General features: G+C 43.8%; 1 protein-coding gene across 1 annotated transcript; it reads right to left on the bottom strand.

The window, feature by feature from the left end:
* Positions 1 to 1597: 1597 nt before the first annotated feature.
* Positions 1598 to 16322, bottom strand: LOC115115136 (GTPase IMAP family member 9-like). Its single transcript, XM_065025390.1, has 3 exons — positions 16001 to 16322; positions 2950 to 3852; positions 1598 to 2878 (listed from the first exon to the last, which is right to left on the bottom strand). The coding sequence occupies exons 1-3, from the start codon at positions 16014 to 16016 to the stop codon at positions 2460 to 2462; spliced, it is 1338 nt and encodes a 445-aa protein (XP_064881462.1). The 5' UTR covers positions 16017 to 16322; the 3' UTR covers positions 1598 to 2459.
* Between the last annotated feature and the right edge of the window lie 1444 nt (positions 16323 to 17766).

Here is a 17766-nt window from a genome sequence, read left to right as displayed (position 1 = left end):
GTTTTATATTACATTTATTCTGCACAAAGATAATTACACAAGTGTGGTGGTGACACCGCACAATGGTTGTGTAAACATTTTTGTTGCACGACAAAAATATCAGTCACATCACAACCATTGTGTTATATGCATTGTAGGCTACATCAGTTGTTCAACCAAGCAGGCTGGAGAAGATGGCGGAGGTGATGCTTTTGAAAGCTTGGTCATGTTGGAGTCAGAAAAGACCAAGGTAAAGTTTCATATAGCCAGTATATATCACTATATATCAATGATGACAGTAGATATCACTATATATCAATGATGACAGTAGATATCACTATATATCAATGATGACAGTAGGTATCACTATATATCAATGATGACAGTAGATATCACTGTAGATCAATGATGCCAGTATATATCACTATAAAGCAACGATGACAGTAGATATCACTGTATATCAATGATGACAGTAGATGTCATTATATATCAATGATGACAGTAGATAACACTATATAGCAACGATGACAGTAGATATCACTATATATCAATGATGACAGTAGGTGGCACTGTATAGCCATGACAGACATGGCAACCAACACTCTAGACTTCTAAATAGCTCAGTGCAGTTTTCCTTATTCAATGTTGTTCTGAGGGAACGTCTGAATTAATGTGATTGGTTGGATGAAAACTCAACAGTCAGAGGGTGGAGCTTACAGCGACCTCAGAGTAAAAAAAGAAGAAAAAAAATGCCCTGCTAGGAGACAGGTTGTGTTCACTATTCTGTTTCACTTCACACATCAGTTTGGTCTTTCTCCAATGGATGGGTGTTTGGAATAAGTTAGAAAATTGCCGGTCCAATCAGAATCTTCTCAAAAACAATGGGTGGGTTTAGAGCAAAATCCTACGTTGCCAAACAATGTGCTTTGAAATGGGCTATCCTCTGATTGGTTGAAGATGATTTAATCACTGACAAGTTAGTTTGAATAATACCCCTCATTACAATAATAGGCTCAAACTGTTTCAATGAGGAGTATTGCCAGACTCATATAGTATGTAAAGTTAAATAGAATGGTAAACACTGCGATCAGGCTGGTTACACCAGGCCAGTGTTGGAAAAAGTACCGAATTATCATAATCGAAAATTATTCACGTATAAGTGAAAGTCACCCAGTAAAATAATACTTGAGTAAAATGGTATAAGTATTTGGTTTTAAATATACTTAAGTATATTTGAGAAATTAAATTGACTTTTGATACATTTACTTTAGATCAAAAGTGAAAGTGTAAATAATTCAAATTCCTTACATTAAGCAAAACAGACGGCACCATTTTCTTGTTTTTTATTCATTTATGGATAGCCAGGGGCCACTCCAACACTCAGACATCATTTACAAATGAAGCATGTGTGTTTAATGAGTCAGCCAGAGGAAGTAGGGATGACCAGGGATGTTCTCTTAATAAGTGAGTGAATTGGATCCTGCCTGCTAAGAATTCAAAGTGTAACGAGTACTTTTGGGTGTCAGGGAAAATGTATGGAGTTAAAAGTACATTATTTTCCTTAGGAATGTAGTGTTAGGTTCTTATTTTTCAGAGTAAATGACCCAAAGACACCAGAGACGCTTTAACCAAGTTTAATTCTTTCCAAAGGTTATGTACAGCTGTAATCAGACATCAAAACATTTCTCACATCACAGTTATATACAGTATATCACAAAAGTGAGTACACCCCTCACATTTTTGTAAATATTGGAGTATATTTTTTCATGTGACAACACTGAAGAAATGGCACTTTGCTACAATGTAACGTAGTGAGTGTACAGCTTGTATAACAGTGTAAATTTGCTGTCCCCTCAAAATAACTCAACACACAGCCATTAATATCTAAACTGCTGGCAACAAAAGTGAGTATGATGCAATGTAACATAGAAACTCTGAATACAGGGTAAAACAAAAAAAACTTTAATGGTTGTCCTAAACTGTCATCCATTGATTCGCCCAAACAAATTACCTCCCTTCACGATGACACGTGAAGGGAGTTTCTGAAAGTCTCTCTGCCACATAAATGTTATCAGCGCCCCAGCCCCTCATCGTGCTTTAGCCATTCTCTCTCTCAGTATCCCAATCACAACGAAAACATTTTATAACTTATCCAACCCGAATTTAGAATGACTGACCCCAGTGCTTACTTTGAGATTAAGGCTCAAATTCCAGTTGATCAACTCCGCACCCATCACCCCTGTTAGAACATACATTTATAAACAACCTTTTATTGCCGGTCATAACTCTTCTCAGCCCCCCCCCCCCTGTCCCTGTTTTCCTGTCATGAGTGTGTATAATACTGACTGGTGTGTATAGTACTGCCTGGTGTGTATAGCACTGACTGGTGTGTAGAGCACTGACTGGTGTGTTGAGAAAACTATTGAAACACAGGTTGTGATCACCCTTAATTATTTAGTTGTATACCTAGAGTGCTCCTGCTACATCTTTTCATTACTGAAACTCAGTTTCCTGTACCCCTTTGACATATATCTTACATTCTCCACACTTACTTTACTCTCCACCAAGACTGCTTTACACTCCACCCAGATTCCCTTACCCTTCTTAAGGACTGCCTCAGCTGCTTTCTCTGCTGCCTCTCCTGCTGTCTCTGCATCTTCTGCTGCCGCAGCTCCAACTACCCCCCCTCCTATTGCTCCTACTAATGCTGCTGTCCCAGCAACAACTCCTGCAGCTATGCCTAACCCTGCACCAACTCCAATGCTTCCTCCGGTCTCCACCGCAACTACAGTTCCTCCTGCTGCTACTCCTCCTACTGCTCCTGCTGCCCCGCCTGCTCCTGCTGCTGCTACTCCTCCTGCTACTCCTCCAGCTACTCTACCTGCTACTCCTGCTACTCCTCCTGCTACTACACCCACCTGCTACTCCTCCTGCTACTCCTCCTGCTACTCCTCCTGCTACTCCACCTGCCTCCTGCTACTACACCTGCTACTTTTGCTGCTGTTGCTGCTGCTACTTTTGTACTTAATTGTCCCAATGGCTTTGCAAGAAGTAAGAGTACTATTGCTAATGACACTGCAACCCCAAGTAGAGCTCCTACCACTACACCTGTTGCTACCCCTGACAACTTGATCAGGAGTTTCTTTCTCGCTCTTTCCTTGGATAGTTTTTCAATCTCTTCCTCTGACATCTGGCTGTTTGACTCTCTAATACTCTCTACCTCTGCGTTTATTAATCTCTCTGCCTCTTGGAGCATCTCGTTGGTGTAGCACCCTCCTCCGTTATCTCTCACCATCTTCTCTATGGTGTTGAGTAGCTCAGCTACTTGGTACTGGTTGTTCCTGTACTCATCCTGCTGACTGTTCCAGTATTTGTTGTCGATGACGTGACAGCGGCCACCACATTTCTCCACAAGCTTGTTCAGTTTCATATTTGTTTTCACAAAATCCTGAATAGTTGTTCCTTCAAGAAGGTGGTCACCACAAGTGAAGAGAACTGTGGCATATTTGAAGGCCTCTGGTGAAAAACATTCATCAATTTTTGTAATGACTTGTTCCTCGTGGACTGTGTACCTGTCCACTCTAAGCACAATGAGAAAGGCATGTGGCCCCGGAGCACATTCTACAATACATTTCACTAGTTCAGGTTTCAGCTCCTCTTCAGGGATGTTTGTGTCAAAGAGTCCAGGTGTGTCTACTACAGTGACCTTTCTTCCATCGATGTCCTTGGTCTTTGTTTCGCACATGTGCGTTTCGGAGTTGGCTGAACGACCTATCTTGAACTCTTCCTCTCCTCTTCCAATGATGGTGTTTCCTGCACTGCTTTTGCCACTTCCTGTTTTCCCCAGCAGCACAATCCTCATTGGGTTTGACTCTATAGGGAGGAAGGGTTGTCATTATAACTTAAATATATTTTTATGGACACACTATACATATTGTTTATAGTAATATACATGTATAATCCCAAAGATCTCTAAAGGATCCCTGTGTCATTAATTAATAAATGAATTGGAAAATAATTGTATCTTCAATATTGCATTAAAGCTAGAGTCCTTAATTGAACCAATAGTAAAGTGGTCACCCCACCTCTGCTTTGGTAAACAGCTGAGCGATGAGCCTGGAGAAATGTAACCACTTTCAAATTCATAGACAGAGATACTATCTGACCAAAATGATAGTTTTAACAATGTTTTGAGGCTAAACAGTATTTGTTCACGTTTACCTTGTTTACAAACAGAGTAAAACAAGCATAACTATATATATTGAGTTCTGATGGGGTATGACAGGAGAATTAAGCTTATGAGACATAATATATATACTTCAAGAATCAATGGGTACATATAATTAACTTAAGTCCAAAACTGTATGTATTAATTGTTGATTGCACTATTAATGAAAATGTGTGCTTAAAAGTTCATTAACAATAACTAGATCATGATAATCCAAGATTGCGTAACAGTCAGGCGTCTTTGTCTTCGTCTTGTCATGTCCCGTGTATAAATATTTTTTTCTTCGCACATATATCGTATTATATATTTTTTAACCTCAACTTCAACATACTCTCCTGCAACCCGCATCACACCATGTGGTATGGATCTGTTATTTTCTTTACTTTAGAACCGGAACTAGCTACTAGCTAGTAGTCAGTTAGCCACTGCTAGTGGTCATCGGCTAACCTTTAGCCCGGTCAACTCCTGCCAGTCTGCACAGCGCGATTCAACCCAGAGCATACCGGACTTCTTTTTCTACACATCCTACCGCAAGCTCTGAACCTTTTCATCCAGATCATTGCAGCTAGCTAGCTGCTATCCGAGTGGCTACTGGAGCAAGCCTATGCTAGGCCCATCTCCCGGCTAGCTGAAGAGGTCCATCAGCCACTCTTTACCTATTTTTCCAATTGGCCTGGACCCCTTTTACTGCCGATACGGAGCCCCACCGATCCATTACGATTGGTCTACTGACGTAATCTGCCCGAGGGGGCATCAACAGACTCTTCCGTCCCGATGTCCCCCCTGAGGCCCTTCTGCTAGCCTGCTAGCCCCGGCCCGCTAGCTGTCTGAATCGCTGTGTCTCCAGCCCACCTAGCTACTCACTGGACCCTATGATCACTCTGCTACACATGCCTCTCCCTAATGTCAATATGCCTTGTCCATTGCTGTTTTGGTTAGTGATTATTGTCTTATTTCACTGTAGAGCCTTTAACCCTGCTCAATATGCCTTAGCTAACCCTTCAGTTCCACCTCCCACACATGCGGTGACCTCACCTGGTTTAAATGGTGTCTCTAGAGACAATACCTCTCACCATTAACACTCAATGCCCAGGTTTACCTCCACTGTATTCACATCCTACCATACCCTTGTCTGTACATTATGCCTTGAATCTATTCTTCCATGCCCAGAAACCTGCTCCTTTTACTCTCTGTTCCGAACGCACTAGACGAACAGTTCTTATAGCCTTTAGCCGTACCATTATCATACTCCTCCTCTGTTCCTCTGGTGATGTAGAGGTTAATCCAGGCCCTGCAGCGCCTATCTCCACTCCCATTCCCCAGGCACTTTTATTTGTTGACTTCTGTAACCGTAAAAGCCTTGGTTTGATGATGTTAACATTAGAAGTCTCCTCCCTAAGCTTGTTTTATCCACTGCTTTAGCACTCTGCCAACCCGGATGTCCTAGCCGTGTCTGAATCCTGGCCGAGGAAGGCCACCAAAAATCCTGAAATTTCCATCCCTAACTATAACATTTTCCGACAAGATAAAACTGCCAAAGGGGGCGGATTTGCAATCTACTGCAGAGATAGCCTGCAGAGTTATATCATACTATCCAGGTCGGTGCCCAAATAATTTAAGCTTCTACTTTTAAAAATCCACCTTTCCAGAAACAAGTCTCTCACCGTTGCAGCTTGCTATAGGCCATCTTCTGCCCCCAGCTGTGCCCTGGACACCATATGTGAATTGATTGCCCCCCATCTTCAGAGCTCGTACTGTTAGGTGACCTAAACTGGGACATGCTTAACACCCCGACCGTCCTACAATCTAAACTAGATGCCCTCAATCTCACACAAATGATCAATGAACCTACCAGGTACAACCCCAAATCCGTAAACACGGGCACCCTCATAGATATCATCCTGACCAACCTGCTTTCCAAATACACCTCTGCTGTCTTCAACCAGGATCTCAGCGATCACTGCCTCACTGCCTGTGTCCATAATTGGTCTGCGGTCAAATGACCACCCATCATCACTGTCAAACGCTCCCTTAAACATTTCAGCCTTTATAATTGACCTGGCCCGGGTTTCCTGGAAGGATATTGACCTCATTCCGTCAGTAGAGGATGCCTGGTTATTCTTTAAAAGTGCTTTCCTCACCATCTTAAAAATAAGCATGCTCCATTAATTTTTATTTTATTACCAGGAACAGTTATAGCCCTTGGTTCACTCCAGACCTGACTGCCCTTGACCAGCACAAAAACATTCTGTGGCGAACTGTATTAGCATCGAATAGCCCCTGTGATATGCAACTTTTCATGGAAGTTAGGAACCAATATACACAGGCAGTTAGGAAAGCTAAGGCTAGCTTTTTCAAACAGAAATTTGCATCCTGTAGCACAAACTCCCAAAAGTTCTGGGACACTAAAGTCCATGGAGAATAAGAGCACCTCCTCCCAGCTGCCCACTGCAATTAGGCTAGGAAATACTGTCACCACCGATAAATCTACGATAATTGAGAATGTCAACAAGCGTTTTTCTACGGCTGGCCATGTTTCCACCTGGCTACGCCTATCCCGGTCAACAGCTCTGCACCCCCCACAGCAACTTGCACAAGCCTCCCCTATTTCTCCTTCACCCAAATACAGATAGCTGATGTTCTGAAAGAGATGCAAAATCTGGACCCCTATAAATCAGCTGGGCTAGACAATCTGGACCCTCTCTTTCTAATAGTATCCGCCGCAATTGTTGCAACCCCTATTACTAGCCTGTTCAACATTTACATTACATTTACATTTACATTTAAGTCATTTAGCAGACACTCTTATCCAGAGCGACTTACAAATTGGTGCGTTCACCTTAAGACATCCAGTGGAACAGCCACTTTACAATAGTGCATCTAAATCTTTTAAGGGGGGGTGAGAAGGATTACTTTATCCTATCCTAGGTATTCCTGAAAGAGGTGGGGTTTCAGGTGTCTCCGGAAGGTGGTGATTGACTCCGCTGTCCTGGCGTCGTGAGGGAGTTTGTTCCACCATTGGGGGGCCAGAGCAGCGAACAGTTTTGACTGGGCTGCGCGGGAACTGTACTTCCTCAGTGGTAGGGAGGCGAGCAGGCCAGAGGTGGATGAACGCAGTGCCCTTGTTTGGGTGTAGGGCCTGATCAGAGCCTGGAGGTACTGAGGTGCCGTTCCCCTCACAGCTCCGTAGGCAAGCACCATGGTCTTGTAGCGGATGCGAGCTTCAACTGGAAGCCAGTGGAGAGAGCGGAGGAGCGGGGTGACGTGAGAGAACTTGGGAAGGTTGAACACCAGACGGGCTGCGGCGTTCTGGATGAGTTGTAGGGGTTTAATGGCACAGGCAGGGAGCCCAGCCAACAGCGAGTTGCAGTAATCCAGACGGGAGATGACAAGTGCCTGGATTTCAACCTCTCTTTTGAATCATCTGAGATCCCCAAAGATTGGAAAGCTGCGCGGTCATCCCCCTCTTCAAAGGGGGAGACACTCTAGACCCAAACTGTTACATACCTATATCTATCCTACCCTGCCTTTCTAAGGTTTTCCAAAGCCAAGTTAACAAATCAAATCAAATCAAATCAAATGTATTTATATAGCCCTTCGTACATCAGCTGATATCTCAAAGTGCTGTACAGAAACCCAGCCTAAAACCCCAAACAGCAAACAATGCAGGTGTAAAAGCAACAAACATAAAAAAAAAGCAACAAACAGATCACCGACCATTTGGAATCCCACCGTACCTTCTCCACTATGCAATCTGGTTTCTGAGCTGGTCATGGATGCACCTCAGTCACGCTCAAGGTCTTAAATGATATCACAACCGCCATCGATAAGAGACAATACTGTGCAGCTGTATTCATCGACCTGGCCAAGGCTTTCGGCTCTGTCAATCACCACATTCTTATCGGCAGACTCAACAGCCTTGGTTTCTCAAATGACTGCCTCGCCTGGTTCACCAACTACTTCTCAGACAGAGTTCACTGTGTCAAATCGGAGGGCCTGTTGTACGGACCCATACCATACCATACAACTCTCCTTCCGTGGCCTTCAACTGCTCTTAAATGCAAGCAAAACTAAATACATGCTCTTCGACCGATCGCTGCCCGCACCTGCCCACCAGTCCAGCATCACTACACTGGACGGTTCTGACATAGAATATGTGGACAACTACAAATACCTAGGTGTCTGGTTAGACTGTAAACTCTCTTTCCAGACTCACATCAAGCATCTCCAATTCAAAATTAAATCTAGAATCGGCTTCCTATTTCGCTCACGCTGCCCAACATACCCCCATAAAACTGACTAACCTACCGATCCTTGACTTCGGCGATGTCATTTACAAAATAGCCTCCAACACTCTACTCTGCAAATTGGATGCAGTCTATCACAGTGCCATCCGTTTTGTCACCAAAGCCCCATATTCTACCCACCACTGTGACCTGTATGCTCTCGTTGGCTGGCCCTCGCTTTATATTCGTCGCCAAACCCACTGGCTCCAGGTCATCTAGGTCTTTGCTAAGTAAAGCCCCACCTTATCTCAGCTCACTGGTCACCATAGCAGCACCCACCCGTAGCATGCACTCCAGCAGTCACCCCCAAAGCCAATTCCTGCTTGTTTATTCCATGTGTAACTGTGTGTTGTTGTTTGTGTCGCACTGCTTTGCTTTATCTTGGCCAGGTCACAATTGTAAATGAGAACTTGTTCTCAACTACCTGTTAAATAAAGGTGAAATAAAAATATATACATAAATATATGAATCAACAAAACTACATGATGCAATTGCTAACAGAACTACAAGCAATGAATAAGAAGATACTCTCCATGCTTGTCGACAAGTGGTTTTCTGTATGAGTAAACGTGTCTATTGGTTTGATCCAAAAGAGTGAAGGAACATAGGAGCTCTGTAAGCATCTTCACTGACTTTCTGTTATATTGAATCTAAAGTTTAAGTTCAGAGAAAATGTCCTACTTTGTTAACTAAATGGATCTTCCTAGATTCTCTATAAAGTATCTCTGGTGAGATGTGTCGTGGAAATTTCCTGTATTACCAAATCATGAGAGAGCAAACCACACAAGTCAGAGTTATCATAAAGTCCATCTTTAATTATATGAGCTTCACCATAGCCCTGTGAATCTCAGATCAATTCGGTGTCTATAAATGAATTCTCCGAGAGTGTCAACATAATGGCAACTGAGATCCTTTATAGCAAAGACACACCCATCTAAACTCGCATGACAAATAACAGATCTTAGGAACATTACACAAATAACCTTTTACCAGAAAAAAAGGAGTATCCAATAACCAGACAGCATTAGCTATAAATTATCGTTCAGTTTGCCCTCTCCTAAACCGAAGTTCTCATCTCGTTCTTGGTACCACTTAGAACCAAAACATTACCTCATCCAATGGCATATATCAATAGTCAATTTCTAGATACTCCCATAAAAAATACAACCCCTCCTGGACAAGCTTACAGAGAGGAGTGACTGGCACACAGACATTGTGGAGCCACCTAACTGGTTCCCCATGAATCACACCATCCCTTCACATGGTTTAGGAATAGTTACAGACACATTCACAGATAAGACTAACCTGACTTCTCCCCTCTCTGGTCCCCAAGTAACTTTTACCCACATAAGCATACTTTATGAATATTAATAAACATCTTATTTATCAATGTTACCTAAAGAATTCTGATTCTGCTACCACAGATGACTCTGGTACATTTCTTATTTGAAGCAGAATAAATAAAAGTGTTAATCTCAGGATCAAACTTTAATGTGACTTTCTGGCATCATCAAATAATTTTATCTACTTCCCCAGATTCATATGAACACGTGGATACTTTTTTTTGTATCTGCGTCAAATATGAAGGAAGTTAATAGGTCGTTTTGCAATCCAATGCTAACAAGTGTTAGTGAAATGACTGGAAGTCTACAGGACTAATCTAACTCTGGGGAAGTAGATAAAGGGCCTCATTGCCAAAATCCCAAACCCTCCCTATAAAATGAGGGATAGACGTAAATGAATCAATAATCACATGAAATAAATAATACTCTTCAGAAATGACTTTGTCAAAGCAACAACATAACTAGTGCTTTAATGATGGTGAAAACATGGAGAAATGTTGGGGTTAAATGCATTAAAATCTTCCTAAAAGTCACAGAGTGTGCACGGAGGAACATGTCAAAATGCATAATTTTGTGCACTTTTGCAAGTCTTTAGTCATACAAGTCAGATATACGTACATATTTTAATCTCACTTTCCAACTACAGGCTGAATATACTCTCCTGCAACCCGCATCACCCAATGTGGTACGGATCTGCTTTTTCTATACTTTAGAACCGGAACCCCCATCAGAAGCTAGCCAGCTAACTAGCTACTAGCTAGTACTCAGTTAGCCACTGCTAGCGGTCTTCAAAGCTAACTAGGACACCAGCGCGACATCAACCCAGAGCATATCAGACTGCTTTTTCTCTACCACATCTCCGGATTCCTACCGCAAGCTCTGAACCTTTACACCGGATCATCGCAACTAGCTAGCTGCAATCCGAGTGGCTACTCCTGGCTAACATCTCTGTCCCAAAGCAAGCACCAGTTAGCCTTGAGCTAGCCTCGAGCTAAGCCCATCTCCCGACTAGCCGAAGAGGTCCAACAATACCTATTTTGCCAATTGGCCTGGACCCTCTACTGCCGACACGGAGCCCCGCCGATCCATCACGACTGGTCCGCCAACATAATCGTCCGAGGTGGTTTCAACAGGCTTTTCCGTTGCGACATCGCCAAAGATCCATCTGCTGGCCAAGGCCCGCGAGCTTTCTGAATCGCTGTGTCTCCAGCTCACCTAGCGTACTAGAGCACCTGTAGCATACTCCTGGGCTACAATTACCCGGCCCACGACCGGTCTGTCGATGTCACCGCATGAAGAGGAATAAACAGACTCACCCCATCGCGACGTCCCCCAAAGGTTAACTCTCTAGCCCTCGCTATCTCCCTGCTTGCTAATTCGGCCTGCTAACGGCTAGCTTGTCTAGCTCCGGTCCGCTAACTGCTACCTTGTCTAGCCCGGGCCTACGAACTGTTAGCTTGTTAGCACAGGCCTGCTAACCGTCTGAACCACCGCGTCCCAAACACTCTCTGAACCCATTTACTTTCTATCTCTTTTTGATTTTTAATTTGTTTATACCTTCCGGAAACCTGCCTCACCCAATGTGATACGGAATCGCTATTACTTTTAATTTTAATTTTATTTTTATGACACACTCAAGAACCTCCAGACGCTTACCAGCTAACTAGCTACAAGCTATTTAGTCATTGTTAGTTTTTTTAAAAACCTGGATAACACTCGCCAGCCCAGCTTCCCTGCCCATCCACCGTTGCCCCCTGGACACTGATCTCTTGGCTACATAGCTGACGCATGCTGGACTGTCCATTAATCACGGTACTCCATTCTGCTTGTTTGTTTTACCTGTCGGCCCCGTTGCCTAGTCAACGCCATTTTACCTGCTGTTTGTTGTGCTAGCTGATTAGCCTCGCCTACTGTTTTTAGCTAGCTTTCCCAATTCAACACCTGTGATTACTGTATGCCTCGCTGTATGTCTCTCTCAAATGTCAATATGCCTTGTATACTGTTGTTCAGGTTAGTTATCATTGTTTTAGTTCATAATGGAGCCCCTAGATCCACTCTGCATACCCCTGTTACCTCCTTTGTCCCACCTCCCACACATGCGGGGACCTCACCCATTACAACCAGCATGTCCAGAGATACAACCTCTCTCATCATCACCCAGTGCCTGGGCTTACCTCCGCTGTACCCGCACCCCACCATACCCCTGTCTGCGCATTATGCCCTGAATATATTCTACCATGCCCAGAAACCTGCTCCTCTTATCCTCTGCCCCCAACGCTCTAGGCGACCAGTTTTGATAGCCTTTAGCCGCACCCTCATACTACTCCTTCTCTGTTCCGCGGGTGATGTGGAGGTAAACCCAGGCCCTGCATGTCCCCAGGTACCCTCATTTGTTGACTTCTGTGATCGAAAAAGCCTTGGTTTTATGCATGTCAACATCAGAAGCCTCCTCCCTAAGTTTGTTTTACTCACTGCTTTAGCACACTCTGCTAACCCTGATGTCCTTGCCGTGTCTGAATCCTGGCTCAGGAAGGCCACCAAAAATTCAGAGATTTCCATACCCAACTATAACATCTTCCGTCAAGATAGAACTGCCAAAGGGGCGGAGTTGCAGTCTACTGCAGAGATAGCCTGCAAAGTAATGTCATACTTTCCAGGTCCATACCCAAACAGTTCGAACTACTAATTTTGAAAATTACTCTCTCCAGAAATAAGTCTCTCACTGTTGCCGCCTGCTACCGACCACCCTCAGCTCCCAGCTGTGCCCTGGACACCATTTGTGAATTGATCGCCCCCCATCTAGCTTCAGAGTTTGTTCTGTTAGGTGACCTAAACTGGGATATGCTTAACACCCCGGCAGTCCTACAATGTAAGCTAGATGCCCTCAATCTCACTCAAATCATCAATGAACCCACCAGGTACAACCCTAACTCTGTAAACAAGGGCACCCTCATAGACGTCATCCTGACCAACTGGCCCTCCAAATACACCTCCGCTGTCTTCAACCAGGATCTCAGCGATCACTGCCTCATTGCCTGTATCCGCCACGGAGCCGCAGTCAAACGACCACCCCTCATCACTGTCAAACGCTCCCTAAAACACTTCTGTGAGCAGGCCTTTCTAATCGACCTGGCCCGGGTATCCTGGAAGGACATTGACCTCATCCCGTCAGTTGAGGATGCCTGGTCATTCTTTAAAAGTAACTTCCTCACCATTTTAGATAAGCATGCTCCGTTCAAAAATGCAGAACCAAGAACAGATACAGCCCTTGGTTCACTCCAGACCTGACTGCCCTCGACCAGCACAAAAACATCCTGTGGCGGACTGCAATAGCATCGAATAGCCCCCGTGATATGCAACTGTTCAGGGAAGTCAGGAACCAATACACGCAGTCAGTCAGGAAAGCTAAGGCCAGCTTCTTCAGGCAGAAGTTTGCATCCTGTAGCTCCAACTCCAAAAGTTCTGGGACACTGTGAAGTCCATGGAGAACAAGAGCACCTCCTTCCAGCTGCCCACTGCACTGAGGCTAGGTAACACGGTCTCCACCGATAAATCCATGATTATCGAAAACTTCAATAAGCACTTCTCAACGGCTGGCCATGCCTTCCGCCTGGCTACTCCAACCTCGGCCAACAGCTCCGCCCCCCGCAGCTCCTCGCCCAAGCCTCTCCAGGTTCTCCTTTACCCAAATCCAGATAGCAGATGTTCTGAAAGAGCTGCAAAACCTGGACCCGTACAAATCAGCTGGGCTTGACAATCTGGACCCTCTATTTCTGAAACTATCTGCCGCCATTGTCGCAACCCCTATTACCAGCCTGTTCAACCTCTCTTTCATATCGTCTGAGATCCCCAAGGATTGAAAGCTGCCGCAGTCATCCCCCTCTTCAAAGGGGTGACACCCTGGACCCAAACTGTTATAGACCTATATCCATCCTGCCCTGCCTATCTAAGGTCTTCGAAAGCCAAGTCAACAAACAGGTCACTGACCATCTCGAATCCCACTGTACCTTCTCCGCTGTGCAATCTGGTTTCCGAGCCGGTCACGGGTGCACCTCAGCCACACTCAAGGTACTAAACGATATCATAACCGCCATCGATAAAAGACAGTACTGTGCAGCCGTCTTCATCGACCTCGCCAAGGCTTTCGACTCTGTCAATCACCATATTCTTATCGGCAGACTCAATAGCCTCGGTTTTTCGGATGACTGCCTTGCCTGGTTCACCAATTACTTTGCAGACAGAGTTCAGTGTGTCAAATCGGAGGGCATGCTGTCCGGTCCTCTGGAAGTCTCTATGGGGGTGCCACAGGGTTAAATTCTCGGGCCGACTCTTTTCTCTGTATATATCAATGATGTTGCTCTTGCTGCGGGCGATTCCCTGATCCACCTCTACGCAGACGACACCATTCTATATACTTTCGGCCCGTCATTGGACACTGTGCTATCTAACCTCCAAACGAGCTTCAATGCCATACAGCACTCCTTCCGTGGCCTCCAACTGCTCTTAAACGCGAGTAAAACCAAATGCATGCTTTTCAACCGATCGCTGCCTGCACCCGCATGCCCGACTAGCATCACCACCCTGGATGGTTCCGACCTTGAATATGTGGACATCTATAAGTACCTAGGTGTCTGGCTAGACTGCAAACTCTCCTTCCAGACTCACATCAAACATCTCCAATCGAAAATCAAATCAAGAGTCGGCTTTCTATTCCGCAACAAAGCCTCCTTCACCCACGCCGCCAAGCTTACCCTAGTAAAACTGACTATCCTCCCGATCCTCGACTTCGGCGATGTCATCTACAAAATGGCTTCCAACACTCTACTCAGCAAACTGGATGCAGTCTATCACAGTGCCATCCGTTTTGTCACCAAAGCACCTTATACCACCCACCACTGCGACTTGTATGCTCTAGTCGGCTGGCCCTCGCTACATATTCGTCGCCAGACCCCCTGGCTCCAGGTCATCTACAAGTCCATGCTAAGTAAAGCTCCGCCTTATCTCAGTTCACTGGTCACGATGGCAACACCCATCCGTAGCACGCGCTCCAGCAGGTGTATCTCACTGATCATCCCTAAAGCCAACACCTCATTTGGCCGCCTTTCGTTCCAGTACTCTGCTGCCTGTGACTGGAACGAACTGCATCGCTGAAGTTGGAGACTTTTATCTCCCTCACCAACTTCAAACATCAGCTATCCGAGCAGCTAACCGATCGCTGCAGCTGTACATAGTCTATTGGTAAATAGCCCACCCATTTTCACCTACCTCATTCCCATACTGTTTTTATACTGTTTTCTATTTATTTACTTTTCTGCTCTTTTGCACACCAATATCTCTACCTGTACATGACCATCTGATCATTTATCACTCCAGTGTTAATCTGCAAAATTGTATTATTCGCCTACCTCATGCCTTTTGCACACATTGTATATAGACTGCCCATTTTTTTCTACTGTGTTATTGACTTGTTAATTGTTTACTCCATGTGTAACTCTGTGTTGTCTGTTCACACTGCTATGCTTTATCTTGGCCAGGTCGCAGTTGTAAATGAGAACTTGTTCTCAACTAGCCTACCTGGTTAAATAAAGGTGAAATAAAAGAAAATTAAAAAAATGGTGGATCCCAGTTGTTGTCTGAGCATGTAACGGCTTCATTTGATGAGAGCACATGGCTATTGGAGTTTGTTTGAGCTGAAGTGAGACCTTAAAGAAAATAGACGCATCACTTCCTTGTGCCTCTTTTTGTTTTTTTGTTTTGTTTTGGATGTTTGTCTGACAATTTAGAGTTTTTTAGAGTAAAAAGTTAGAGTCAATTATATTACTGGAAACAAAGCAATTTAAAATAATAGATAAACTAGAATGTGTTGAAACATAATCATTAAAAAACATATAAATGTTTAAATTAAAGTATTTTGTTGTTTGCCTCTAATTCACTCTGCTTGCCCAACCCAAATATAAAACCTGCCACTTTTCCAACTTTTCACATCATAACCACCTGCACCTAGTTCATTAAATCAAGGACTCCATAATCTAGAAGTCAGTAATCTGAAGATAAGCAATAGTAGCAGAATTAGCCTAGTCCTGGTTTAATTAAACCTCTGACCAGGAAACCACCCCATAATATAATCTAAAATAAAAAAAAATGTATTTTTAACAGACACTCACCAGACAAGGAAGACATCTTCTCATGAAGACAAGTATCCTCTTCTCAAATGACAGAATGTGAACTTAACACAATCTATTTAGCTATGAGGAAGCAATGGCGTTTTGAAACCTTCATGTGCTATGTCGAATGTGGCAAAATAAATGTAGAAAATCTCCCCCGTCCCACAAGTGGCTGCATGTTTCATGACAGGAAGATGTTCCTTGCCCTCTGCCTTCGTTCACTCCGCTTCACAGATCTGAGACAACTGGTAAGGTGTAAGCAATAGCTCCATCTAGTTTCCACCATATTGCTTTCCCATATCCAGTCCTATCAGATCTGTGAAGGGGAGTAAATGAGAGCAGAGGGGATGGAACATCTTCCTGGAATGACATAGCCATTGTCTCTTGGTCTCTATGTAGTTCACCATAACTACATGACATGTCATACAGTAACACTGATCTTGATTATATGACAGTCAAAAAACCAAACAGAAAGGTTAGAGTTGTGTGATGAATTTTGTTTGTAGGTGTTGAGACCCTTGAGATTAAATGCTGCAAGATTTTGTTTGAAAAATACAAAAATATCTACATTCATGAAGTACTGAAGAGTATCCCATTGAGTTGAATGTTTATAAAGAATAAACACTAGGAGAATCTATATTTTACTTTCTCTTTCAACAGGAAATGACCCCTCCTTGCCGTAAAGATAAGTGTGACGCACCCACCCATGCACACACACACACACACACACACACACACACACACACACACACACACACACACACACACACACACGCACGCACGCACACACACACACACATAGTACAAACAGGTAGAGTCAGACACATGCCCATGTCTGGCTGTTTCACAATCTATCACCACATCCTGCTTTACAGAGAGAGAGAGACAGAGAGAGATGGAGAGAGAGAGGGAGAAACAGAGAGAGATAGAGAGGGAGAGTCAGCGAGAGAGAGAGGGAGAGAGAGAGAGAGAGGGAGAGACAGAGAGAGAGAGAGAGAGAGAGAGAGGGAGAAACAGAGAGAGATAGAGAGGGAGAGACAGCGAGAGAGAGAGGGAGAGAGAGAGGGAGAGACAGAGAGAGAGAGAGAGAGAGAGAGAGAGAGAGAGGGAAATTAATAGGTGTGACAAAAAGGGGAAATGTGAACTTTGCAAAACTGACAAACATTGTAGAAGTAATTAAATTAATGTTATAGCCAATCATAGTAAGATGTACGTACGCACCTTCAGAACTATCAGTTGATAGAGTATGAGTGAGAGACACAAAACCCAATCTAAACCTTTTAAAATATTTTATTAACCCAGTAAACAGTAGCATCAGAGAGAGACGAGATTCCGATCAGTTTTGATTTCTCAGAAGAGAGTGGGAGGTGTTCTGCCAGATACAGACAGAAAGAGAAAGATAGCCTCTCTACTGCTGTTGTGTGGTGTAGATTGTTAATAATTGCTGACAAATGTGATACACTCCTGTTTTATAAATAGATAAATCAACAGAATATGGAATACTTATTCCACAGTCCTAAAATTGAGAAATAATTTAGAAGAGAAAATAATACATAATAATCTTATATATTTTTTACTTTAAAGACTTTTGTCCATTAAAAAAGCATAGGTCGCTGTGTGCTTCTTTAGCAGTTCATCAGTAGTTTAATATATTTACCTTTTGCTGAAATACACCAGTATTCTAGTCCAGTAGCCATCTTGTCCAACCGTTAAGCTTTTACCATAGTACCATAGTAGCCTCCAAGCTCATCATTAAGCTCGAGGAC

The sequence above is a fragment of the Oncorhynchus nerka genome, linkage group LG12 (assembly GCF_034236695.1).
Source record: "Oncorhynchus nerka isolate Pitt River linkage group LG12, Oner_Uvic_2.0, whole genome shotgun sequence".
Lineage (NCBI taxonomy): Eukaryota > Metazoa > Chordata > Actinopteri > Salmoniformes > Salmonidae > Oncorhynchus > Oncorhynchus nerka.
This window is presented reverse-complemented; position numbering and strand designations above follow the sequence as displayed.

Coding starts and splice junctions, on each gene's coding strand:
- LOC115115136 (XM_065025390.1), bottom strand. Junction 2,879..2,949: donor AGCAGGTGTAGTAGCAGGAG/GCAGGTGGAGTA, acceptor TAGTAGCAGGAG/GAGTAGCAGGAGTAGCAGGT.